The sequence below is a fragment of the Corapipo altera genome, unplaced genomic scaffold (assembly GCF_003945725.1).
Source record: "Corapipo altera isolate COAL_440 unplaced genomic scaffold, ASM394572v1 201, whole genome shotgun sequence".
Taxonomy (NCBI): Eukaryota; Metazoa; Chordata; class Aves; order Passeriformes; family Pipridae; genus Corapipo; species Corapipo altera.
The window spans coordinates 848,049-857,511 of record NW_020884940.1 but is presented as its reverse complement, the minus strand read 5'-3'; the positions used below and the strand labels follow the sequence as shown (position 1 = coordinate 857,511).

Sequence of the window (9,463 nt, the reverse complement as noted above, 5' to 3'; positions counted from 1 at the left end):
GAATGGGGGGAATTTGGGGGGAATGGGGGAATTTGGGGGGAATGGGGGGAATTTGGGGGAATGGGGGGAATTTGGGGGGAATGGGGGAAATTTGGGGGGAATGGGGGGAATTTGGGGGGAATGGAGAGAATTTGGGGGGAATGGGGGGAATTTGGGGGGTTTGAGGAATGATGGGAATTTGGGGGGAATGGGGAGAGTTTGGGGGGAATGGGAGGGATTTGGGGGGAATGGGAGGAATTTGGGGGGAATGGAGAAAATTTGGGGGGAATGGGAGGAATTTGGGGGGTTGGGAATGGGGGGAATTTGGGGGGAATGGGGGGAGTTTGGGGGGTTTTGAGAATGGGGGGGATTTGTAGGGAATGGGGGGAATTTGGGGGGACTGGGAAGAATTTGGGGGAAATGGGGGGAATTTGGGGGGGTTGTGGGGAATGGGGGGAATCCGGGGGGAATGGGGGGAATTTGGGGGGTTCAGGGGTGATGGGGTCAGATTTTGAGGAGCTGAGGAGTGTGCAGGGGTCCTGACTCTGATTTGGGAGGGCTGAGGAGGGCGGGGGGGGGCTACAAGGGGTGCTGGGTGGGAGTTCTGGGAGGGCTGAGGGGTGCAGGAGTGCTGGGTGGAGGGGTACAGGGGTGCTGGCCATGGGGGTATAGGGAGTTTTGGGGGTCTGGGTGCCGGGCTGGGACACGGGGAGAAAGACCAGGAGAGGAGATCCCAGCCTGGAGTCCCGACTGGTCCATGTGCTGGGATGGCATCGCGCCCACTGGGGAACATACCCAGCACTGCTCTGCCACCCCTGACCCGTTCCTGGGGGCCCTTGAGCCCCCCCAAACCCGATGAATCAGCGGCTCATTGCGGAGCCTTCGAGCTCCGGGAGGAGGAGGATGAGGAGGAGGAGGAAGAACTCGCCGGGATGAATCATCCCGTGTTCCCGGGAGCTGGGGGGCGGCTGCCGGCACAGGCAGGAGCTGTGGGGGGGAGCTGGGCACTGAGGGGGGTGCGTGGGGCACCCATCCCCCATGGACACCGCCCTCGTGCTCTGCCAGGGCTGTGGGGGACAGCGGGGTGACCCCCGGCACAGCCCCCCTTCCCCTCCTGGTGCCACACTGGGGGCATTGCTGGGGGCAGCCCCAGGGGCTGCACGGGGCTCCCGGGGGAAAATTTGGGGCAGAAACCTCCCCCAGCACCCTCCCGGGGGTCAGAAATCCCGGCAGGAACCGGTTCCCAGTGCTGCACCCAGGCCTTGTGTGGCATCGTGATGGGGACAGCGCAGGGACACCCTGGGGGTGCCCACACACACATCCTGGCCGGGACCTCCCAGGGCAGCAGCTCCTCGGCTCATCCCGCTCCTCTCCCAGCCCCGTGTCTGTGCCAGATCCTCGCCACCATCGTGCCAACCCCCCTGTCACCATCCAGCCGTGGAGGAGCCCAAAATAGCCCCGGGCTCACCTGGAGGGGGGCGGGGGGGCCAGGGCTGCCGCCTGCCCTCATCCCACTGCTCCATATTAATGAGCTCCTTCCTCCTCCTCCTCCTCCTCCTCCCCCCGTCCCTCCCGGTGTCCGGCGGTGCCGAACCCGAGCTCAGCGACACGAGCCCACCCGCGCTCGGCTCCGGCCGCCCTCGCCATGGCCGGGGGTCCCTCGGTGTTCCAGCTCTGGCTCGTGCTCCAAACCTCCTGCCTCTGCCTGGCCCAGCTCGTAAGTCCCGTGCTCGATCCCGCTCCGCTCCGGGCTGGGATGGGGCTGGAGAAGGGATGGAGAGGGGCTGGATGGAGAGGGGACGGTCGCCGTCTCCCCCGTCGCAGCGCTGAGAGCCCCCGCGACTTTTGGCTTCTTTTCCCAGCACCTTTCCCTTGCTTTTCCCAGCAATGGGGGATTGGGAACAGACCCCAGCCGGGATCCACCGCCCCGACCCACCCGGGACCTCTCTGTGCCAAAAGCCCCGCGGGAAGAGGGGGCTTGGAAATCTGGGACTTCTTGGCTGAACAAGCTCAGTTTTATTTTCCCCCTCCACCCTTTCCCTCCCCAGCAGCCGCCGGATCTGCTCCCCATCACCTGGGAAAGTGTCCTTCTCCTTTCCTGGGATGTGCTGCGACTTCGGACTGAGGGGGGTCAGACCCTCCCAGGGCTGCCCCGGGTGGGGGGAACACCAGCAGTGGGGATCCTGGGGGTCCCGGTGGACTCTCCGAACTCACCCAGGGACAGGAAAAAACGGATTGGGAAGAAGGGAAGGTGTCCCCCCGCTCCTCGGGGTGAGCAGTGCAGAGGAAGAGGCAGAGTTCCCCCTGGGAGCCCACCTGGGAGAACTCTTCCTGCCTCGCAGGGATGGGGGGTAAAATCTGGTTAAACCCCAAGATTTTTAGAAAAGATTTTGGAAAATCTTTCCACGCGGCTCCTGTCGGCACAGTTTGGGGGGCAGCTCCCTCCTAGAACAGCCCCCCGGGATGCCCGTGGGCTCGTGGTGCCAGGGGCTGGCCAGGGGAGCGGGCTCGGGGCTGTGGGAGCTGCGGGAACAAGGAACCATTTGGAAATCACTCGGGCAGGACAAAGGTGCCTTTCAGGGGCTCTCGCAGGGATCGGGACTCGCTCCCTCCCCGACCACAGGGTTTGATCCAGGGCTCTCCTGTTCCGTGCACAAACCAGCAGCTCCCCTCACCCCTATATATTCATATTTATTATTTAAAATAACCCACCCTGGGGGGCCGCGGAGGAGCCGCAGGAGCTGCAGCCCAGCCACGTCTGGTTCCCATTTCCAGGAACGCCGCGGGTTCCGTCTCCAGGACTGGGATCTCTTCCCCCCCAGACTCCCCGTTAGGATAACAGAGGTTTCTTTGCAGAGTCCTCTGCAAACCTGCGGGCCGGGGCCGGGCCCCGGGAGCTCTCCCGCCGCTCCTCAATGGAGCTTTTGTGCAGAGCCGGGAGCGGGGCTGCGGGACACGGGCACCGAGCCAGCCCGGGGCAGGGGGACAGCTCCCGCCGAGGGCCGGGGGTCCCCAACTCACCCCGGGGCTGCCGGCCCCCGAATCCTGCCAGTGCTCCCAGAAATCCCGCTCTGAGCCAAGGGGGGGCCTTGGCAAGTGGTGTTAACACCCCGTGGAGACCACGCTCCGTCTGGGCAGGAGCCCTTGAGGGTGCCAGGGAAGGAGGGGGCAGAAGTGGGGTAGAAATGCTGCCATCACCCCATGGAGATCCCACCCCATTGGGGCAGGAGCCCCTGAGGGTGCCAGGGAAGGAGGGGGCAGAAGTGGGGTAGAAATGCTGCCATCACCTCACGGAGATCCCACCCCATTGGGGCAGGAGTCCCATGGAACCAGGGCAGGAGGGGGAAGAAAAGGGGTAGGAAACGAGCAGGGGATGAGGAGCTGGAAGTGCCAGGGAAGGAGGGGGCAGAAATGGAGTAGAAATGCTGCCATCACCTCATGGACATCCTGCTCTGTTGGGGCAGGAGTCCCATGGAACCAGGGCAGGAGGGGGAAGAAAAGGGGTAGGAACTGAGCAGGGCACGGGGAGCTGGTGGTGCCAGTGTGGGGGAGATGTCCTGGATTTCCCCATCCACGCCCTGGCCGGGGGGCACAGCGAGGATCCCGCAGAGCTGGGCCAGCCTGGGGGTCTCCCTCCATCCCGGTGGGTCCCCAGCACACACCAGCGGCTCCCACTGTCCCCCAGCATATCCCGGGGTGCCTCTGCTCCTTCCTGACGTGGATCCCATCCCTCTTCCCCCCTAGAGAGGGCCACCGGGCCAGCCCGGCCCGAGAGGGCCCCCCGGTCCCCCAGGAGTGCCGGGAGCGGACGGGATTGACGTGAGTAACCGGGAACCTGAGGGAGGCAGGGAGGGAGGGAGGGAGGGGAGCCGCGGCACAAAGAGGGACATTGTGTGGGGCGGAGGCTCGGCCAGGGCAGGGGATGCCGGTGCCGTGGGATTCCTGCTCCGTGTGAGTCCCGCTGCTCCTGGGCTGCGGCACACGGAGCATCCCCGGCTTCTCCTGCAGCCCCGGGCAGCAAAGGTGGCACAGGGAGCACAGCTCCTGCACTGAGGGCTCCGTCTCCAGCCACAGCTGCCCCCGGCCTCCCGAGCACCTTGGAAATTGGGGGCTGAAGTGGTTTTTGAGGAGGTTTGGGTGCTCCCCTGTCCGGGCAGCAGAGGATGCTCGGGGAGGGGGTGGCTGCAGGGTCAGCCCAGAGGTGCCCAGTGAGGGGGGGAGCCAGGGGGGGCTGCTGGGGAGCAGGACACCCCAGTGGGGTGCCCTCAGAGTGGTGATGTGGCCGAGGGCTGTGCTGGGGGGGCTGTGGCTCCAGATCCTCCCCCAGGCTGTGGAGTGGGGGCCCGAACAGAGGGGAGATCTGTGAGCCAGCAGAATGTGCCCTTTCTCTGGGATGTACCCCCAAGTGTTATTTTAGTGCTATTTATACCCAGAACAGCCACAACCTCCCCCCCCAACCCCAGCACAACCCTCCCAAAACCCCAACACAAGCCACTCTTCCCAACCCCAGCCCCATCCCAATTCCCCACCTGGCTGTGGAATCCAGCATCCCAGCTGGATTGAGCCCCCCTCTGGCTTGAGGAGGGGGACAACGACGCTGAGCCCCCCACCCTGGGGGGTGATAGGTCCCTTTTACAACCTCCTTCCTCTCCCCAGGGTGACAAAGGCCCTGCTGGAGCCCCGGGCTCCCCGGTGAGTACCTGCCCTCCCCCCAGCTCCCCGCTGCTCCCCCTCCTCCCAGAGAAGCTCCTTCCATCCTGCCCCTTCCTCTTCTCTCTTCAAGGGTGTCAAGGGGGACCCCGGAGCCCCCGGCCCCGATGGACCCCCAGGGAAGCCGGGCATCGACGTGAGTACCCCCCTCCTGCCCCCCCTGTGGGGTCCCTGCCCGCAGCAAACTCTTCTTACTGTGTCTGTCCCACATCAGAACGGGCCAAAATCTTTGGAATCACAGCAGAGCCCAGGCAGGGCTGGTGCCACCCCTTCCCACTGCCTGGGCACCCAAAAGCACGTCCCCCTGCACTCCAGGCAGGGCAGAGCTGTGCCAGGGTAGCAAGGACATGGAAAGGGTACTTGGGCATGGAAAGGCTTTTCCTTGTCCCTTGCTGCTGCTGCTGCCCTGTGCCCTCACTGAGCTCTTGTTTCCTCCAGAACAAACCTGGAGCAATCCCATGTCCCCTCCCCGGCACCCATGAGGTGGCATCGGTGACTCCACCACTGTCCCCTCCCTGGCACAAGCAGAGTCACCACAGAAGTGGTGGCAGAAAGGGGACAGAGCTGTCACCTCCCCCTGCCTGGCTGCTGTGATGGGTCAGTCCCATCACCAGGTCCCCTGGGTTGGGTCTCAGGGGTGTGTGATGGGTGCCCAGGGAGGGTTGGGTGGGCTCCTGCCTCATGCCCAGGTCAGTGCCAGGGACTTACCTGCTGATCAGAGGGAAACCCGAACTGCAGGCTCCTCTTCTGTGCCTCTGATGGCCCTTCATGAATCTTTGGGAGTTTAGTTATTCTTCAATAATAAATGAATAGAGAGAAATAACTGTCACTGTGAGCATGGATTATTCATCCAGCTGGATCTGCCTGCAAAGGGATTTGGCTCCTTCCATGGGAACAACCCCAGGGGCTGGGAATAACCTCCAGGGTCTCTCCTCTTGCAGGGCCTGACAGGAGCGAAAGGGGAGCCAGGACCCATTGGAGCACCAGGAATTAAAGTGAGTGAGGGGCTGCTCTGGGGCAGCTTCTCCAGGCTCCCACTTTCCTTGGCTCCCACCTTCCCCTCTCGGAGCCAGCAGGGACCAGGAACTGGTGATGGAGGTTCTGGCAGTGAGGGGGCACCAGGGCTGGGTGAGGGAGGGGGGATTTTAGCAGCTGCCAGAGCAGACCCACCTGTTTCTGCTCCTGACTCTCCTCCTCTGCCTTGGCAGGGCCAGCCTGGACTTCCAGGGCCTCCAGGGCTCCCTGTGAGTATCTGCTGCTCCCAGGGGTGCAGGGGATGCACCCACTGCTGTCACACGTGGGGTGGGGGCAGAGCAGGACCATCCCCAGCCCCCCCAGCTGCCCCCTGGGTGGTGCTGTGGGCATCACCCTGCTGGGGACACGGATCCTGCAGGGTCTGGGGGGTTGGGGAATTCAGACCAACCCTCTTTCTCCCTCTTGCAGGGCCCCTCTCTGCCAGGACCACCCGTGAGTGCCACACTGGGGGGTTGGGGGGATGCCCAGGGATCCTGCCTGGAGTTGTGCTGGGGGAGCTCCAATCCCAGCACACCCAAAGGGAGGCCTGGGGGTGTGACCTCTCTCACTCAGGGGATGTTTGTCTTCTCCTTAAGGGGCTTCCAGGCCAAGTGGGGCTTCCTGGAGAGATCGGGGTGCTGGGACCCAAGGTGAGGAGTCAGGAGGGGACATGGGAAAACCTCCCCTCCCTACCCCAGGATCTGCCCCTCTGTCCCAGGGCTCCTGGGACAAACAGGGATGATCCTGGAATGTGGGAGGGTGGGACAGTGGGGCTGGAGGGGTGGCAGTTCTGTGCCACCAGCCGGGTCCCCTGGTGCCATCCGCCCTGGGGATGTCCCCATTCCTGCTGTGACATCCTGGCTCTCCAGCTCCATCACCCCTCTCCACCCCAGCTCTGGCAGCACCTGCCACCTCCCCACCCTGACATCTCCTTTCCTGGGTCTGTTCTTTCCCAGGGTGACCCTGGACCCGATGGCCCCCGGGGCCCCCCAGGCCCTCCAGGGAAACCCGTGAGTACCCCCTGGCCACCAACACCTTCTGCACGAGGGAGAAGCTCCCCCCAGGCTCAGCTCTGGCTCTGGGGCCAGGACCTGGGCTCTGCCACACCCCTCCCTCCTGGGAAATCATACTGATACCAACCCAGGGATGCTGATGGTCTCCTTCCCTCCAGGGCCTCCCGGGACACATCCAAGGACTGGAGGAAGGCAGTGCTGATATCCTGGTGAGAGCTGCCACGGCATCGTCCCTCCAGCAGGGCTCTGGCTGCCTGGAATACAGCCCCTCCCTGGAATTCTGTCCCTGGGGAGGAGCAGGGTCCCCAGCACAGCTGGGGTGTGAGCAGGGGGTCCCCTGTGTCACTGCTCCCACGTGGCACAGGAACCCGTCCTTCCCAGCACGGCTTCTCCACAGCCTCCAGGTCCTTCCCCAACTCATCCTGTGCTTCTTCCCCCCAGTGCCCGACCAGCTGCCCCCCAGGTCCCAAGGGCCCCCAGGGACTGCAGGGACTGAAGGTAAGGGAGCCCTGGAGCTGCTGGGGTGGAACAGGGACCGTCACCTCCAGCAGGTTGTGGCAGAGTGGAGGATCCATCCTCGCTCTGGAGCCACAGGGAGCTCAGGAGCTGCCCTGCTCCCCTGGGAGCACCAGGACACACGTTCACAGAGAGCCCTGGAGCCACAGGGAGCTCAGGAACTGCCCTGCTCCCCTGGGAGCACCTGGACACACGTGCACAGAGAGCCCTGGAGCCACAGGTGCCGTGGGAGAGGCCTCGAGTGGCTTCCCAGCTCCCACCAACCCTTTCCTGGGTGTGGGACCCTGTACCAAAGCCCCAGTCCCAGCCCTGCCACTGCCTCAGGAAGCTCCAGTGGGCACCCCAGGGTGGGCTGAGGTGGGCAGGGGGGCTCTCAGGACGCTGCCACAGCCCTGCTGCTCTGCCAGGGGCACTCAGGATCTTCTTCTTCCCCCACAGGGACACAGAGGCCGCCCCGGTGCCCTCGGGGAGCCCGGCAGGCAGGGGGGGCAGGTGAGTTCCCAGCACATCCAGGTGTCCCTGGGGCCTCTGGAGGAGCAGGGGATGGACCCAGGGGGAGAAAGGGGGGAAAAAAGGAAGAAAAGAGGTGAGAGAGGAAGGTGGGAAATCCAGGGCTGGCAGAGGGAGGGGTACAGGGTGGTCTTCCCAAGGTGGCTTCCTGGGCAGGGACACCTTCCCCATCCCCTGCTGGGTCCCAAGGGAGGGGGTTTTGTGTCCCCAGGGCAGTTTGTACCCCCACTCCCCCCCAACACTCAGTTCTCTCCCTGCCCAGGGCCCCAAGGGTGACGTCGGTGCCTCTGGAGAACAAGGAGTCCCCGGCCCGCCGGTAACACACTCCCCCCTCTCTGCTCCTGCACCCCTCCAGGGCCCCAAAAACTGGGGGTGCCCAGTTTGTGCTCGGCCCCAGACACCGGGGAGGTGACACCAGTGTGTCCCACACAGCCCTGGGGCTGCAGCAAAGCCTTCATCCCACCCATCTCCCTCCTCCTCCCAGGGTGTCACCATCTCTCCCAACAGAGACCTCAGCTGTTTCCATGGATAACTCCTGGGCCAGGACAAAGCTCTCCTGTGCCTCTCACCCCCCTCACCCCACCTGAAGGGGGGGTGCAGCCCCCAGCTCACAGCAGGGCCGGAGGGGGGGATTAAAGCTGCAGGAGCTCCCTGAGCACTTTGAAGATGAAAAGCAATTAATGGGCTGAGCCCTGGCTCCAGGGAAGGGCAGAACTGCTTTGAAGCAGAGCTTTGGCAGGGCAAGAGACTCCACTTTGGGCCCGTTGGTGTGATGGAATCGACAGCTGGAAAAGCACCTGCTGGGGGGCTGCAGGATTAGGAGGGGCTGGAACCCCTCGTGTTTGGCCAAATGGGCTGATTCCCAACCCCGGGGTTTGCTGGAATTGCAGCTTCCCCCTGGGCTGCTCCAGGGGGGCTTTCCAGCTAAACTAGAACTGTGCTTCCCTTCCCCACAGGGACCTCAGGGCCCCAGGGGGTACCCCGGGATGGCAGGACCCAAGGGTGAGACGGTGAGTGCTGCTGGGGGGGCTCGGGGGGGACCAGATCCCACGGCAGCCATTCCCAGGCTGAAAGTGTCACCAGCACGTTGGGCTGCCTTGGGGAGCTGGACCTGCCTCCTGCTGGGTGGGACTGGGGGTCGGGGTGCCAGGTATTGACCCCCCTGTGCTCTCTTTGCAGGGCCCTGCTGGGTACAAGGGCATGGTGGGGTCCGTGGGAGCAGCCGGGCGGCCGGTGAGTGCCCCCCCATCCACCCCCAGGGGCTCAGGGACCCCCCAGTTCCCTGCTCAGCCCTTGCCTTTCTTCCCTGCAGGGCAGGGAAGGCCCCAAGGGACCACCTGGGGACCCTGGTGAGAAGGGAGAGCTGGTAGGTGACCCCCCAGTGCTCCCCATGCCCCACACGGAGAGGGGCTCTTCCCAGGGTGCCCTCATCGGGCATCTCCTCCCTCTGCCAGCCCCACCCTCTGCCCCAGAGGCACACTGACCTCACACTTGCCCTCTCCTGCTCCAGGGTGGCCGTGGCATCAGAGGACCCCAGGGAGACATTGGCCCCAAGGGGGAGAATGTGAGTACAGCTGGTGGCACCTGTGCCAGGGCTGGGAACGAGCCTCTTCTGGCAAGGAGAAGATCCCTCTGTGTCCCACGCTGTGTCCTTGCACCTTGGCAGGGCTGAAGCCTTCCCTTCCCTTCCCTTCCCTTCCCTTCCCTTCCCTTCCCTTCCC

The 9,463-nt window shown here is 64.3% G+C and overlaps 1 protein-coding gene across 1 annotated transcript in view; it reads left to right on the top strand.

The window, feature by feature from the left end:
- The first annotated feature begins 1,414 nt into the window (after window positions 1–1,414).
- The window catches only part of COL9A2 (collagen type IX alpha 2 chain), a 12,131-nt gene continuing 4,082 nt past the window's right edge, over window positions 1,415–9,463 (top strand). Inside the window, exons 1-17 of the mRNA XM_027661456.1 lie at window positions 1,415–1,696; window positions 3,724–3,798; window positions 4,636–4,671; window positions 4,763–4,825; window positions 5,631–5,684; window positions 5,898–5,933; window positions 6,133–6,156; window positions 6,300–6,353; window positions 6,660–6,713; window positions 6,875–6,925; window positions 7,158–7,214; window positions 7,671–7,724; window positions 8,005–8,058; window positions 8,699–8,752; window positions 8,922–8,975; window positions 9,055–9,108; window positions 9,253–9,306. Coding sequence (XP_027517257.1) covers window positions 1,625–1,696; window positions 3,724–3,798; window positions 4,636–4,671; window positions 4,763–4,825; window positions 5,631–5,684; window positions 5,898–5,933; window positions 6,133–6,156; window positions 6,300–6,353; window positions 6,660–6,713; window positions 6,875–6,925; window positions 7,158–7,214; window positions 7,671–7,724; window positions 8,005–8,058; window positions 8,699–8,752; window positions 8,922–8,975; window positions 9,055–9,108; window positions 9,253–9,306 — 900 coding nt within the window. The 5' untranslated portion in view covers window positions 1,415–1,624. The remainder of the gene's footprint in view (window positions 1,697–3,723; window positions 3,799–4,635; window positions 4,672–4,762; window positions 4,826–5,630; window positions 5,685–5,897; window positions 5,934–6,132; window positions 6,157–6,299; window positions 6,354–6,659; window positions 6,714–6,874; window positions 6,926–7,157; window positions 7,215–7,670; window positions 7,725–8,004; window positions 8,059–8,698; window positions 8,753–8,921; window positions 8,976–9,054; window positions 9,109–9,252; window positions 9,307–9,463) is intronic.